Source organism: Uloborus diversus, unplaced genomic scaffold (genome assembly GCF_026930045.1).
Source record: "Uloborus diversus isolate 005 unplaced genomic scaffold, Udiv.v.3.1 scaffold_781, whole genome shotgun sequence".
NCBI lineage: Eukaryota > Metazoa > Arthropoda > Arachnida > Araneae > Uloboridae > Uloborus > Uloborus diversus.
The window spans coordinates 70,747-86,617 of NW_026558991.1; the positions used below are offsets into that span (position 1 = coordinate 70,747).

The window sequence follows — 15,871 nt, forward strand, 5'->3', positions numbered from 1 at the left end:
ATAAAATACTTGAGTTGATTAAGCATTATTTGTAATAACGTTGCCGAGGTTTGTCGTACGTTTACAGTAGCGATAATGGTAAATCCAGTTTTCGGCCTGCCAACACAATTTGTTGACAGCATGAGGGTAGCCACCTCGAAGCGATTTTTCGAAAATTCGATTTTGTTTCTCTTTTATTCCAATTTTAATTTACCATTGGTGGTTTTGATTCCTCTGTAGTAATACCGAGCGAATTACCATAACATGGACGACTAAATTACTGTAACACGGACGAGCAAATTACCATACCATGAACGAGCAAATTAACACAGCATGTTTGCGAGAAATTCATAATCCGTTATTTGTAAATATACAGGCGAACCAAATGGCCTTTTAATTTTCTACTGCGCGTAAAGCCGTGCAGGTACCGCTAGTAGGTAGATAAAACAGTTAAAAATAATTTATATAGGACACATTTTTAAATTCATCGAAACTAATAACTTATATCTGTTAAAAATATCACTGTTGTCATCAGGTGACAGCTCATTGCATACAGTTTTGACCAATTTCTTAGGAATGTTCTGAAAACTGACATTCGCGAGAAATAAGTTTCACATAAAAGCATTCTAGTGACAGGTTCTTGTATTTCAACTCAATACTTTCCAATAAAATAAATTGGATTTCTATCATTTTCAGATTTATTTCGTGTCAGATTAGTAGCTTTTGCGTTACAATGCCCCAGGATTGTCAAAACAGACCGACAGAGTTTGATTATATTCGGAAGGCTTGTCCACATAAAAGCTTTGGTTATGCCTCCATGTATATACTATTTAGCGATAACGTTTAGTTTAATTATCACGTTTTCTGCATTTCGATTAGCATAATAATTTTTTAAACACCTTATACCATTTGCGTTATATTTTTTACAGTCGCTTAGATATATCATACACAGTAAGACAATGACTAAATCAATATTAAAAAAAAAAATTAAAATCATTTTAAGATTAACTGAAAGAAAGCGGTGATTTTTAATACGTTCGAAAAATGGAATTGGTTTATTTGCATGCAGTGGTTTAAATGTATTTAAAATTGATTTTTAATTATTCTTGTTCTATTTAAGAGCTACAAAGTTGGAAATAAAAAAAAAGTTTCATGTCCGGAAGAAAAAAAAATGTTTTTTTTTTTCGAATGGTGTAAAAATTCAAACTAACGAACAGCTAGCGACATTTTTATTAGCTAAGTGCTCTTATTAATATTTTGTACAAAGAAAACCCCAAATTTCGAACTGTTAATGCTTGTAACTTTAGCTACAGCAATCGTGGGAGCTTCTTACTTCGAAAGCGAAAACAAACATTATATCAGGGCCAAAAAATGTCCTTTTGATTCATTTGAGTTTGATACAGGTAAACATCTAAAAAATTGAGCTAAAGCACTTATAACTCTCATTTTAATTTGCGTAGATACTTTGAATAAATTATTATCTGGTAAAAAAAAAATTAAAATTTTCGATTGATATGTAACCTTAAGAACTGCAGCAACTGTTTTACTTCCGTATTACCGAAATTTTGAAACTCTTACTAAAAATGTTACCTGAAAAAAAAAAAAGATGTTCCAAAAATTAAAGGGTACAAATAATTGGCATTCAACAAACATCTATGGCAAAGTTGGTACCTGTGAGTTTTACACTCTGCGGTAAAGACCAACATGCACACACACACACACACACACACACACACACACAATTTTGCTTTATTGTTTTCAGAGATAAATTTAATTGTTGTCTCACATGCTGTATATCTTATTAGATTAGGAATTGTCAACATAACGTTCGGTCAAAAGAAAAAAAAAAGAATGACATGTCTTGCAATTATTTTTTCACTATATGAGAAAGAACGATGTTCAATATACTACGTTCCATTTAATTCTTCCTTTCTATCGAGTTTTATTTTCACGCATCATTTATCGTCCCTTTTAAACCATCCAAAACGAATGTTGGTCAATGCTTCAAGATGTTGAGTAATGGAGTAAATGCTTCTCTAGGTGAAAGTTTCACCTATTTTCTTGATATTTTCATCTGTTTCGTCTACTCTATTTTCTATAGCTTCCCAAAGGAAATTGGGGAAATTGATCTCGGAAGGTTGTATAGAGTATTTATTTCATACAGCAACGCATATTTCAACTCAACAATATTATTTAATCTTACAAATACAAGTACCAAGCTAAAACGTCGGAATGGAAACCGTAAAAGTAAAATGGAAACGAAGCAGTAAAATTATAAATTTGGTACAAAATTAAGATTTTTTGGAACATAAAATTATTTATATCTTTAAATATATGCGGGGTAAATGTTTTTCATTCTCAATTTCGAAAACCCTGATAAAACACATGATACTTTTTTTCACGGGTTTTCAGCTGTAACAATCAATGATTATAATCATACATTTCAGCTTACATGTTTGTTTTAAACATGTTTCTATGTATACAATATTACATACACTTGAACGAAATAAAAGCATGTATTTATAACATTTATACCCAGTTTATATCAATTAAGCATTAGACACTTATGGTTCCAAAAAATTGTAGTTTGAAAGTAATGAAACTGTGTCCAATGTGGACACATTATCTTTAGGGTTGATACGATTGGGTTTCGCGATGAAACAAACCGAAATCATTGAGAAATAAATTCGTAGTTCACAGTATTTAAGGCCCAATGCACCGTAACTGAAAAGCTAAAATAAAAATATCGACCTAATTTTTGTGCGTCGGAATTCTTTTTGAAATTTTGGTGCTGAACTTTGCTGTGTTTTTTAATAGAATGCCATAGGGCGTTACTTGTGTACTCAAACATGCATTGCACAATTGTTTCACTTAGCAAACTTCTTGATTTTTAAACGAGCTATACATTTTCAATGTTTTTTTTTTTTAACGTTTAATAAGTTACTGGAAGTCGTTTATCCACAGACGAGCATAGATTAAAAGTTATAATGATTAACTAAATAGGAGTACCATTGCACAAATAATCAGATAGCAGTTGCATCACGTCAGAAATAAAATAATACGAGCACAACATCAAGTCAGGCATTTACACCCAAGCGATTCATGTACTAAAACGTTTATTGAAACTGAACTGTTGAGGTATCTTCAGAATGATAATGTGCCATACAATCGAGTAAAAATCAATAGCAATTAATTTGAGAAATTTTATAGATATCACCTACAAATAATTTGTTAACCTAAACCTAAATAGGTAAATCTGAATCCACACGATATAGTACAGACATGTTTGTTCAAAAAATATTCACGGTCTACATTGCAGAAGTTATGGACGGCTGAAGAGTTTGAGTGCTTAATAATCTTACAAGTTTAAGGAAGTTTTTGAATAAATGTCGTCTTAAAGTTGTGTACCATATCATTATACTAGTTGCGTAAAATTCCTTATGATATCTTTTGCATGGCTAAAAATGATAATATGACTATTATAAATGGTATTACATTATTTAGGAAATCAATTATTGAATCATGACGTATAAATCAAAAAATATATAAGCTATTTAAAGCATTTGAATATTTTAGAAAAAATGATCGACTTAAAAAAAAAGAAAAGAAAAATTATGAAGCCTTTTTCAATGAGAAATGCTATATAAGTGTGGCAAAAAGCTAGTTTTAACTACTTGAGAGAGTCAAGAGAAATCAAGTGTAAAAAAAAAAAAAAACAGGTTATTTGTGTGCCAGTTTTTTGGTAGCAATAAGTAGTTTGTAACTTTATATTTTTATGCATATAGAAACAGCTTCTGAAACAAAATTTGAGTATTTGGAATGAAATAAACATCTGTTATAATAAGATATTTAAGAAAATATTGAACAAAATTCCGATTTCAATGTATTAGTCACCCCCCCCCCCCTCAGCGAGAACGATGGAGCACCCCGCAGAATACTACTGAATCCCCCATGAATTTGATTCCCGTAAACGAATGAAACCTGTAAACACTAACCACCTAGAAATTGCAAGAGCGTAGTCTGCACCACCGTTCCCTTTGCTCGTCTCCCCTGTTACAATCGTGTCTCTTTTTGAGTTTTTGGTTTGTTCTTTTAGTATATTCAAGAGACAAACTCTATTCACAGAATAACATATATTGTTTTGCGCAACTTTAAGCATACTACTGTATTTTCTTCTTTTTTTTTATCTGGTAAGTTTTATACGCCTTGCCTTGAATTTTGCAGCTGTAAAATTTTAAGATTTTTTTGTCTTTGCTATCTTTATTGCCAATGTTTTTAAAACATTGATATTTAACCTTTTTTTTTTAAATCTTAAAATTTTAACAACAAGTACGATTGAAGATGCTGTCTAAAATTTGCAAAGTACATTTTTCTATAACCACTAGTTTTAGATTTCGTTTTTCGCCTGCCCGTGCTGCAAATTAATTTTTTATTATAAATGTAGATTTGTTTACTCTAAATTCCTATATAAAATTGCGTTTCGTTGCTACTTTTGTCAATAGATGGCATTAGAATAAGCAATAATGAAATTTTGACTAGAGCAATAATCATAATACGCATTACTTTTCATAAAGCTAAATTTCTTCCTTAATTTTTTACAGAGTTAGTTTACAAAATTTTTAACTAAATATTCTGTTACAAGCAAGGCGAGTTTAAGTTGCAAATAAATTTAAAACAAGGCTGTCGAAAATTAATTTTGATCCACTGATTTATTTAATGTGTTTTACCCTTTGGTAAATATTTTCTCTGTATAATGTATATAGTTATAAATGCAAAAAGAGCGAGATAGGCAGATATGTAAAGTATTTTTCTGTATTTAATCATGGTAACAAATTTTTTTTCAAAGTGATTTCCTCAAAGTGTTTACTATCCGAAACACAGTGACACAGTGAAAAGGAGTCAGAGTATAGTCGTCGAGCAGTGCAACTGTCGTTGGTTCTCTGTTCATTTAAAATTGTGTAACCAACCTTGCAGCGAATAAAACTTCAGTTTTGTGAGAGACAAAAAAAAATGTCCTGTTCTTTTAAAAATCAGATTTACAATAATTCCTTTTATTTATTCGTATCGATAACTTTATAAATTGTAACTATTGTGTTGTAAAAACTATTTGGGGGTCTCTGGAAATGGATAATCTATCGGTGAAATTTTCTGGTGGAATCTACAATTTGTCATCTAATTTGGCAATTTTTTCGAGTGAAAATCTCAAAGCATGTAACTTTAAAAAAAATCTAAAAAAACATATTTTTTGTCCGTGGTTACAACACTCCGTTCATCCCGTGAACAGGTGCTTTTGTACCCATAGACATATGAAAAAATAATATGTAAACGGGTCTGAGGACCTTAATTATACTGAATACTTTTTCATAAGCCATTTTATATTGAAATATTTTAAACATCCTTTGAAAATAACAATAACAAAATATCCAACAGAAATTAAACTTTGAAAATTAATTGAAGAATCGAACATCAGTGAACTCTTTTAAAATTATTACTTTTAAGAAAGTTAATGATGTTAATAATTAATATATTTTTAAACAAAAAAAAATGCTAGATTCATGACAGTATGGCTCTCAATGTACCTACATAATAACTTTATGTAGGTACCTTTAAAAAATTAACCCATTACAAAAAAAGAAAAAAACTCATTTTAGATTAAACCAACAAAAATCTAGAAAAGTCGACTTCAAATGAAAACATGTGGGATTTAAGGTCTATAGATCCTACAATAGGTGGGGGTTACTTCAACAATGTATCTTCAAGCCGTACTTCAAATTCATCATCATTGTTGAAAGCAAATTTCGGATGTTGATGACAAGACACCATTTTAAGGTACTTCACATTGTAGAGACAAGAGTTCACAAGACTCAGGTGTGACCCAAGGAGACTAAAAATCCGTGGATACACATTATTATATGTCCTTGGGTACAAAGTTACGCCATTTTGTTTTTGCAAGTCAATCACATCGACAAGACTACAGATTCACAACATTAAAAATCAGAAATAAAACCTTCAAAATGTAGGGAAACATGACAGCTGCAACAAAAATGAATAGTACTATTCACAACGGACGAAAGAAAAAAAGACATTTTTCATGTTTCATTTTACTTAGATCCTACTAAAACCGAAAAAAGTATGATAGAATCTTAAATGTTCTTTTGATGGCGTTGAAAATTTCTGGGGTACTGGAGAGGGCTGTGACACACACGTTGAACCCCAATTAAGATCTCTCTCGACAATACCCGGAATTTCCCGATCTACGTCCGTAGGTACAACCGTCCGTGGGTACAGCAGCTTCCCCTATATATCATTGATAATCAATTTCTATTGCGCCAAAAGGAGCTAAGTATAGACTATTTATGCAGCTTCAATTGAAAAATTGGACTTTATTTTTTTGTAAACGTGGTTTAAAACAATTTACATTTGAGTTGCGGGTTTGTTACCACAATGTATCAACTATCTCGAGGGACGGCATCCCCTTTCGTTACTCCTACCCCAACCAGAGCCCTAACTGCAGCTTTTTTTTGGGGGGGGGGGAGAGACTTCAATTTTCATTTCACTCCGAATCTATTCCAGCAAACTCCTTCTTCTAAACGCACTTATTTTATTTGAATTTTTAAACTTCAACGAAGTGTTGACAAGCTGTATTTTTTTTAATAAGTGCAATGTATTACGCGACTTTCGAAAAGAAAGTGTCATTAGACATATTTTATGTAAATTATTTTTATTTTTATGTTTTCTTTTTTCATTTTTTTTAGAATCCAAGCCTTTTATATTTCACTTGACACTGTACTTTCTATCTTTCGAATTACAACTTATTAGAATTTAAACTAAAAAATGTACAACAAAGATTTTGTATTGTTATTTAAATAAACTTAATATTATTCCACAGTTCTCATATCTTTACCTATAATGTGAACACATCAACAAAAAATATCTATAATGTGCCTAATCCTTTGAAAGGTTTATATTCTAGGAAATAGTCTACGAATAAGTCTTACATAACCTCTATTGTAAAATGGTTCAGTGGGTAAACACTTGCCACATCAAATTCAAAAATCGACAAACTCTTATTGAAGGTTAGAAAAAACATTTTAATTAAGAACTGTTAGTTGAAACGTATATACAATGCACATAAATTATACATCGAAGATTGGGAACATAAGTCTCATCGAAAGGGGGCGACTTTCGTCGCATCAAATTTCTACATTTATCGAAGGTGATTCAGTGATGACTGAACGCTTGATTCGAGTTCATGCTAGGAAGCGTTCAATGGCTGTTGCCATTCCAAATCAAGTAATTTTCCACACACTCCCCACCATGAACTCTTTCAAGAGTTCATAAATATCTCAATTTCAAATAATGTATTAATTACAAAATAGTAATTTCAAAATTTCAAATACACAAAATAAATCAATATATCAAACTTATGCATGAATCGAAAACATTTTCAAATTAATTTTAAACATCAATTTCAAATATAATCCTAAATGTTAGTGAACTGTACTAAATATTATTAAGTACCAAATTTAAAGGTTAGTACAAAATATCAATATAAATAAATGTTCAATTTAAATTAACATAGAGTTCAAATTTCAAAAGTTCATCAAAGTTCCAAGGGATACAAGTGTTGTATCGTTCTCCGCAAAAGTCTGGAAGCTGTTTTAACTTCGTAAGAGCGTACGTTATTATCCCGTCCGAGAAACGCTCTTTCAATTTTTCCAAGTATCCAAAGCAGCTTGTTTTTGGAATCCTCTTCGATGAGCACGACATCTCCTACTTTAAGTGCCGGTTGTCCGTCTGGATTATTCAAAGAGTGAACAGATCTGAGGTCAAGTAAATACTGTTTTTTCTATTTTATCCATAATTGCCGGAGAATAAGAGATTGACATTTTTTCCGTTTCAAAAGTGACGATCTTTACGATTCATTTTCTGCTATTTCAGCGAAATTGATAGGATATTGAGGTTCTCGACCAAAATTTAGGAAGTGCATTGGTATCAAAGGCAAAGGTTCACTATTTTCATTGTAGACGTAAGTTAGCGGTCGCAAGTTGTGGACAATATCTACTTCTGTAAGCAATGTAGTCATTTCTTCAAAATTTAACAAGACTTTCCCTACAATTTTCCGCAGGCAATCTTTTACGAATTTCACAAGTCGCTCGTAAAAACCTCCCCACCAAGCAGCTCTTTCAACTATATTTTTTCAAACTATTCTTTCTTTAATCAGAAATTGCGAAAGTAATTTGTCAGAGATAATTTTTGATAAATCTTCTATTTCTTTTTTCGCCCTTTTAAAGGTTTTCGCGTTATCCGAATAGATTACCTTACAGTTTACTCTTCTAGCTAAAAATATTCGAAGTGCTAATAAGAAGGAATCTGTTGTCATATCGCTAACGAGTTCAAGGTGAATTGATCTAGTAACTGCACATGTAAACAAAACTATATAGGATTTTCGAACTTCTTTAAAAAATTTCACATAAATTGGTCCCGCAAAATCTAATCCGCAAACTGAGAATGGAGGCGAGGTGTTACTTCTGTCAAGTGGCAACGGAGCTGTAATTTGATTAGCAGCCTTCGAAAGATATTTTTGGCAGATTCGACACTTTTTGATTACACTTTTGACTAACTGCCGTCCTTTTGGAATCCAGAAACGTTGCCGAATTCGCGCTAAAGTGCAAGCTGTTCCACCGTGCATCATTTTTTCATGTTCTCTTCTCACGATGAAAAATGTCAGCCAGGACCGTTTTGGAAGAATCATAGGATGTTTTCCTTCTGTAGATAATTCAGCAAATTCTAATCTTCCTCCTAGTCTAGTAATTTCATTTTCATCCATGAATGGCAAAAAGTTAAACAATCAGAGTCGTTTTTAATCGGATCTCCATTCTTCAAGGATTTGTAATCTTCTTGAAAAAATATCTTCTGTTCTAATCTTATCAGATGATTCTCAGCTTCTATTAATTTTTCAGCGGTCAATGTATTTCCTATATTAGAAATCTTTCTAAATTTCATGATCGACTTCTTCACCCAAGCTGTAATCCTTACCAACTTCTCCATATTACTAAATTTAGTAATGTTGATTGGATTTTCCTTTTCTTCAACAAGACATTCACATTGAAAAATGTCCCTCGATTTTTTTCTGTATTCCAATTATTCTGTATTTATTGCTTCATCATTTTCTGGCTTCGGCCAGTATTCTGGAGAATTTTTTAGCCACTGCGGTCCTGTCAGCCAGGTTGGATCTTCTAGCAGTTTAGAAACTTTTGCTCTCCTCGACAAGGTATCTGAAGGGTTAACCTTTCCGGGGCAAAAAAAAAAAAAACAAAACAGTCTGAAGGTGCTGTGAATTTGCGAATTTCTTCAATCCGGTTCTTGACAAAAGGTTTGAGTTTTTCAGGATTTCCTTTTATCCAAAAAATTGTTATCTTCGAGTCAGACCAGAAATAGCACGGAATGTCAGGTTTCAAGGATTTCAAAATATTAAAACTTAATTTTGCTGACAATACTGCAGCCATGAGCTCCAACCGAGGCAATGTAAGAGACTTTAACAGAGCAACTCTTTTTAGAAGCGACAAAGGCCGTTCGAACGTCTTCATTTCGAGATATAACACGCATGTAGGCAACTGTTCCAAATGCTTTCATACTTGCGTCACAAAAGAAATGAAGTTCAAGAGTCTTGATATCAATATTTAGGTTTTCGGAAAAATAGTGGCGTGCGATTGAAATTTCCGTCAGTTGATAAACTTCTTCGCAACAGTTTCTCAATAACAAACTTAGATCTTCGGGTAATCTGTCATCTCAGTCAATACGTAACGCCCAAATCTGTTGCATCAAAAATTTAATTCTCACTATAAAAGGACCTAAAATTCCGATAGGATCAAAGATGTGTCCTAAGACCTGGAGCACGTATCGTTTAATGTCAGTTCCTCTAGAAACAAATTTGACTAGATCTCCAACATCAAAATAAAGAATGTCCTTTAAGTTGTCCCATGGTATACCTAAGACTTTGTAAGTCATATTTTCTTCTTTGAGGGGTTCGGCATAATCACTCGAAATCACTCCATGTTTTTTCCACAATTCGAGGAGGGTCTTCGAATTAGTGCGCCACTTGTGTAGTGACAAACTAGCATCTTCGAAAATTGATATGGACTCTAATGTATGAGATAAGGCTTCATCTACAGATGCATGACTACCGATGATGTCATCGACATAAATATTGTCATTTAAAAATTTTGTAGTCACCGGATATTTTTCAGTATACTGTTTCAATTGATATTTCAAAGTTCCTGCCAATAAAAACGGACTGCTACTGATGCCGAATAGAACGCGAGTAAATTTATAAACCTGGGGTGCAATAGATTCGTTCGAGGGGTCATCGGTAAAGAAAAAACGAGTAACATCTCTATCTTCTTCGTTGAGCGAAATTTGCAAAAATGCTTGTTTCATGTCCGTGGTATAAGCAATGGGCTGAAAGCGAAATCTCAATAAAATATCAAATATTTCAGAGCATAAATTTGGACCTATATGAAGACAGTCATTTAAGATAGACAATTAGAATCATGAGATGAGGCATCGAAAACTATACGCAATTTACTCGTCTCACGATCTTTCCTACTTATTTCTCTGTGGGGCAAGTAAAATTTAACTTCGTCTTCCTCAGCTGGGTTGATTACTGGTTCAATAATTTTTTGTCGTAAATAATCATCGATCACCTTTTTGTATTCAAAATACAACTCGGGTTTCTATAAAATCTTTTTCTAAGCCTAGAAAATCTCTCTTCAGCTATCTTCCAATTATCTTTTAAATCCCGCTTTTCTAACTTCCATGGTAACCCCACTGTATACCTTTTGTTTTCATATTTGATCTGAGACTCGAATTGTTTCATGATGTCATTTTCTGTTGGATCAGCATCTTGCTTTGAATCAATAAGACCTGAAGTTTCTAAGTCCCAAAACTTCTGAATTTGTTCTGAAATCGCGCTATTTTCTACGACTACATTCATCATTAAGGAAAAGTTATTTTCACTATTTTTCCCTTGTAAACACCAACCGAAAATTGTTTCAACTGCAACTAGTGCTTTGCTCAAATGTTTAATATTTCCCGTTACCACGTTATAATAATAATCAGCACCAATTAAAATTGTAATGGGTTCTTTACTTTCTGGAAAATCCGCGAGTGTCATATTTTTTAAGTGTTTCATACCCTTAAAATCTTCAACTTCTCGAGGGGGAATATTTGATCCTGATATTTCGTCGGTAACCAACACTTCAATTTCTATTTTTGAGTCGGGAGAGTTTCTGTTGATTAACGTAAGTTTGATGACATCGTAGAATTTTTCGATGGGGGTTTTACTTCGAAATGTGTACACTGACAATTTTTCTTTCCTTAGTACTTTGCATTTTAATTTATTAGCTATGTTTTGCGTGGTAAAGCTACGCATCGAACCACAGTCCAGTAAAACGCGTGTACCACAGTTCAAATCTAAGTTTTCATTTTTTGCTAACACATAACTCGTTTGCAAAAGAGTCCTATTTTTATTTCCCATATGCGATACAGCAGAAATTACATTTTCCATCCCATCGCTCACAAAAGATTTTTTATTAGATTTATTGTTAGCCAAATTGTTAAATTTATAGCAAATATTTTCATTATGTTTACCGGAAGAGTACTTACAATTCTTTCCCGATGAACAATCTTTCAAACGGTGCCTTAATCCAAGGCACAAAAAGCATCTGGGGCATTCCACGGTATTTTTGACATTATGTAGAGTCCGTAACGTGACCTTTTTTTGCCATAACTTCTTAATTTACCGTTTGATTTGCAAATTATTTTAATTTGAGCTGGTGTGTTGGTAGGAAATGGTCAAAATAAAATAATATGCTAATCAAACAGTAAACTAAAAAGTTATGGCAAAAAAGGTCACGTTACGGACTCTACATAAATGTCAAAAATACCTTGGAATGCCCCATCTACCTTGATTCTTCAATACGTTTCTCTTTTTTTCAACACTTAAGCGACAGTTGAGAAGATTGTGTTCTTTTTTGCAAAATAAAAAGTTATCCGTTTTCTTATCAGCGAAAGATTCATTTCCATTCTTCGCAGCATCGAAAAAACCGCTGGTGGAAATGCAAGCGCTATCTTGTCTATTAGACAAAGTTGAATTTTTATTCTTACTGTTTGATTCAAATGGCTTCGACCTACACGAATAAGTTCGTTCTCTTGTTAATATTTCTGTTTGCAAGAAATTCAAGAATTGATTTATGTCTGGAATGCAAGAGGTTTTCTTATTTTGTCGATTATATTCCAATGCCAATTCATGGGGGATTATTTTCAATACTACTACTAACAGCATCGCAGAATAGGAATTTGACTCCAATCCTATAGCGGAAAGGCACCGAACGTTAACTTCTATTTCATTGTGAATCCGTTTTAGCTTTGGAATGTCTGTAATTTTGTAAACAGGAGATAAGTTAAGCAATTTGTTCATATGGCTGTTAATTATGACGTCATTTTGTTGAATCGTTCTTTTAATATTTGAAGCGCAGAGTCGTAATTTTCATCTGAGATTTCAAAACCCCCGCAATTGCATTAGCTGCAGGGCCTCCCAATTTTTAGGTAGTTAAATTTCTCAGTTTTTGAAAGCGTTTCATTTTCATGAATTGAGACTTTAAAAGTGTTGTAAAAGGAATAAAATTGGGTGCAATCACCGTAAAATTTTTGAATGTTCAATTTTGGAAGCTTCACTTGTTTTGTTTCGTATACTAATTTCTCGCTCGTGTTCGAACTTATCTTCACTTGGCTATTATTAGAATATTTAATTTCCTTTAATTTTCTTTCAGCGCGAAATATTGTGTTCGAAATTTTTTCAGCGTATTCATATGTTGATATCAGTTCTTTTTCGTATTCTTCTAATTCTAACAACGGTTCGATATCTTCATCAATTTTCTTTAAAAGTTCTGCTTTAATATGCAATTGATTTAATTGCTCTTCTAAGGGGTCAGAATGTATTTGATCTCCTTTAATCAAACCTTCAATAGTATTCGTTATTTTCGTGACTGCTGTTCTAATAACAGTTCGGTTTTTCTTCAGCTTTTCGAAATCCATTTTGGTAAATAAAATTGTCTCTCTTACCTTTTGCAGTCTTCGCACTAGGTGCTAATCCATATGGAAGTCTTCTAAATCAACAAATGTCACATGCAACGAATTTAGTTGAATACAAGCGTTACTTTCCGGTCGCTATGCACCATATTGTAAAATGGTTCAGTGGGTAAACACTTGCCACATCAAATTCAAAAATCGACAAACTCTTATTGAAGGTTAGAAAAAACATTTTAATTAAGAACTGTTAGTTGAAACGTATATACAGTGCACATAAATTATGTATCGAAGATTGGGAACATAAGTCTCATCGAAAGGGGTCAACTTTCGTCGCATCACATTTCTACATTTATCGAAGGTGATTCAGTGGCGACTGAACGCTTGATTCGAGTTCATGCTAGGAAGCGTTCAATGGCTGTTGCCATTCCAAATCTAGTAATTTTCCACACCTCAATGTATTCAAAATAATATTCTTATATTGTGTAATTGCGAAAAATACACGCATTCTGGTCTCAATATAATATTTACAAGATGTTGAAATCAGGTAATTAACTATGACATTCTCTTGAGAAGAGCAACTATTAATAATACACTGCCTAATTATTAAGAACGCGGCATTATGAAATTGAGGATGCTGTTGCACTTAGGCAAAACCAATCATTAATTAAATACGTAGATCCAAAGGAATAATTACGCATTAAATAAAAATTAACAAATCAGTCTACATGACTAAATTTTATTGATTTAGCTTGAACTTTCATTTTAAGTAATAGCTGTTGTACCACAACAAAATCATTGGACAAAAAAAGTTACTTTTTATCTATATATTAAGATCAATTATTCAAGGTCATATTTATTGGATGACAAATTAAAGTTTTTTCTTCTTCTTTTTCGGTTAAGTCTATGTAGAATGCTGCTTGTTTTTGTGTGTTGACTGAATACAGTTGTTCTTAATTTTTGGTGTGAAAATGGTTACAGTTTTAAGTTTTTAGCAATTTTTATCCAGTCACCTTAGGAGCAAAAGACTCAGTCATCTAAGCCACTTCATGATTTAGAAGAAGAAAAAGGAAAATGAATTAAAACGGCTGCACTTTTTCATACGTTTTTGTATCTTTTTCTGTCAAAAATAAAGATATGCTACAGCCAGCATTTTTTTTTCTCCCTTGTGTATTTCTCATGTTCAGATCTTTTTAGTCATTCTACATTTAGAGAATGTTTAAAATTGCCATTGCAGAGGAATTTTCAAAATTAGTTGATCATACTCGATGAAAACAGAGACATAGAATTATAATTCGTGATTTCTTTTTCGAAGGCAAACCGTAAGAAAGCAGTTTTCCTCTTCTCAAACAAGTGCAGCTTATATTGATCCTGGAAAAAACATGTTAGATAAATTAAATAACAGTGCCACAGAATGAAAGATTTATTGAAAAGGCCTGTTAATTTACATTAATTTAGGTAGGAAGTATCCCGTGTGAATTTTTATATTATCTGTACGACTCAAATGAAAGAAAAACTTCTTAAGTTTGAATTTATTTCTTTAAAAAAAATTCCTCCGTTTTCTCCCTTCCTCTCTAAGAAAACTCACATGTTTCTTTTAAACTTGGTTCATCTTTCAAAATGCCGCACTGATATAAAATAAATATTTTAAATGTTTCTTTCTTATTGTTGGTTTTTTCGTCTGATTCGTTACATATTTGATATTTTGATTAATGTTTACATATGACGTTTCCCAAATATTCGATGTATGATTTTTTTTTTCTTTTTGACGTAGACTAAATGAAACTTGATACATGTGCATAAATTATTTTATATTTTTATATAGTTCTTCCATTATCAATGCCTCTGATTCAAAAAATCAATTTAAGTGCATTTAATTATAGCAATACACTATAATGTAATAGTATCATAAATTGTTTTTATAAAAAAATAAAACATATATATCCTATAGCAAAATAAAAAGACTAGTTAACGTTTGTAATCTGATGCTGCTTTTTTATTTAAAAAAAAGGATAGAAAGAACATAAAAAAAGAATAAAAACCCACAGCACCGTAGCCTTTTTCTTTGAAAATGAATAACGGGGGCCGTAATGATCATGAAGCATTGATTTTAAGTAACAAAAAGGAACCTTGGGAAGATGATACTAGCGCATCGGAAAACGCTATATTTTTTACCCCTGGCATTTGGAAGGGAAATCGAAAAACATTTATTACTTCATCAGTCTTTTCAAGTTGAAAAACATGAAAATTGCCAAGTTAACTTCCTAAAAATAAATTCTTATGGTGCTTAGTTTCTGTTATTTTATTATTTTTATATCCAATAGTGATTTGCAATTGGTAATGATCATTCATATGAAATAGTATGCCATTGGTATTTTCCAAACAATGAAAAAAGTTTTAGTTTAACAAATACTTTTCAATAGCAGTTATTTAGGCAAATTTACCATAAAATTTTAAAATGCCTATGCTGGCTATTGCGACGAAGACTATCTTTAAGATTAGTTTCGTTGACTGTGTTCATAAATAAATCCAGTATTGTTAGAAATAAATTTTCAATGGAAAACTCAGAAACGTATTTCAAAATTGCAAGAAAGATCTTGCTTTGCAGGAAAAACAACGCATTGTGTTGCATATATCAGTTATTCTGTTTTCCATGAAGGATGGGGAAAATTCAAAATGTGCATATGCTTATGCAACTCGTGCCTTGTAACGTTTGACATAATGTCATATAACTCCAAAACTATTGTTTTAAATGCAATTGACATAAAACACAAATTTAAATAATTCTTAAAGAGTTATTCGT

At 32.1% G+C, this 15,871-nt stretch overlaps 2 protein-coding genes across 2 annotated transcripts; both read right to left on the minus strand.

The window, feature by feature from the left end:
- Nucleotides 1-7,894: 7,894 nt before the first annotated feature.
- On the minus strand, nucleotides 7,895-8,809 carry LOC129233890 (uncharacterized). The gene is made up of 2 exons (XM_054867818.1): nucleotides 8,305-8,809; nucleotides 7,895-8,169 (listed from the first exon to the last, which is right to left on the minus strand). The coding sequence occupies exons 1-2, from the start codon at nucleotides 8,807-8,809 to the stop codon at nucleotides 7,895-7,897; spliced, it is 780 nt and encodes a 259-aa protein (XP_054723793.1).
- A 314-nt stretch (nucleotides 8,810-9,123) lies between these two features.
- LOC129233891 (uncharacterized) lies at nucleotides 9,124-11,548 on the minus strand. Its single transcript, XM_054867819.1, has 3 exons — nucleotides 10,705-11,548; nucleotides 9,823-10,493; nucleotides 9,124-9,270 (listed from the first exon to the last, which is right to left on the minus strand). Exons 1-3 carry the CDS (start codon nucleotides 11,546-11,548, stop codon nucleotides 9,124-9,126), a joined length of 1,662 nt encoding a protein of 553 aa, XP_054723794.1.
- Nucleotides 11,549-15,871: the final 4,323 nt, after the last annotated feature.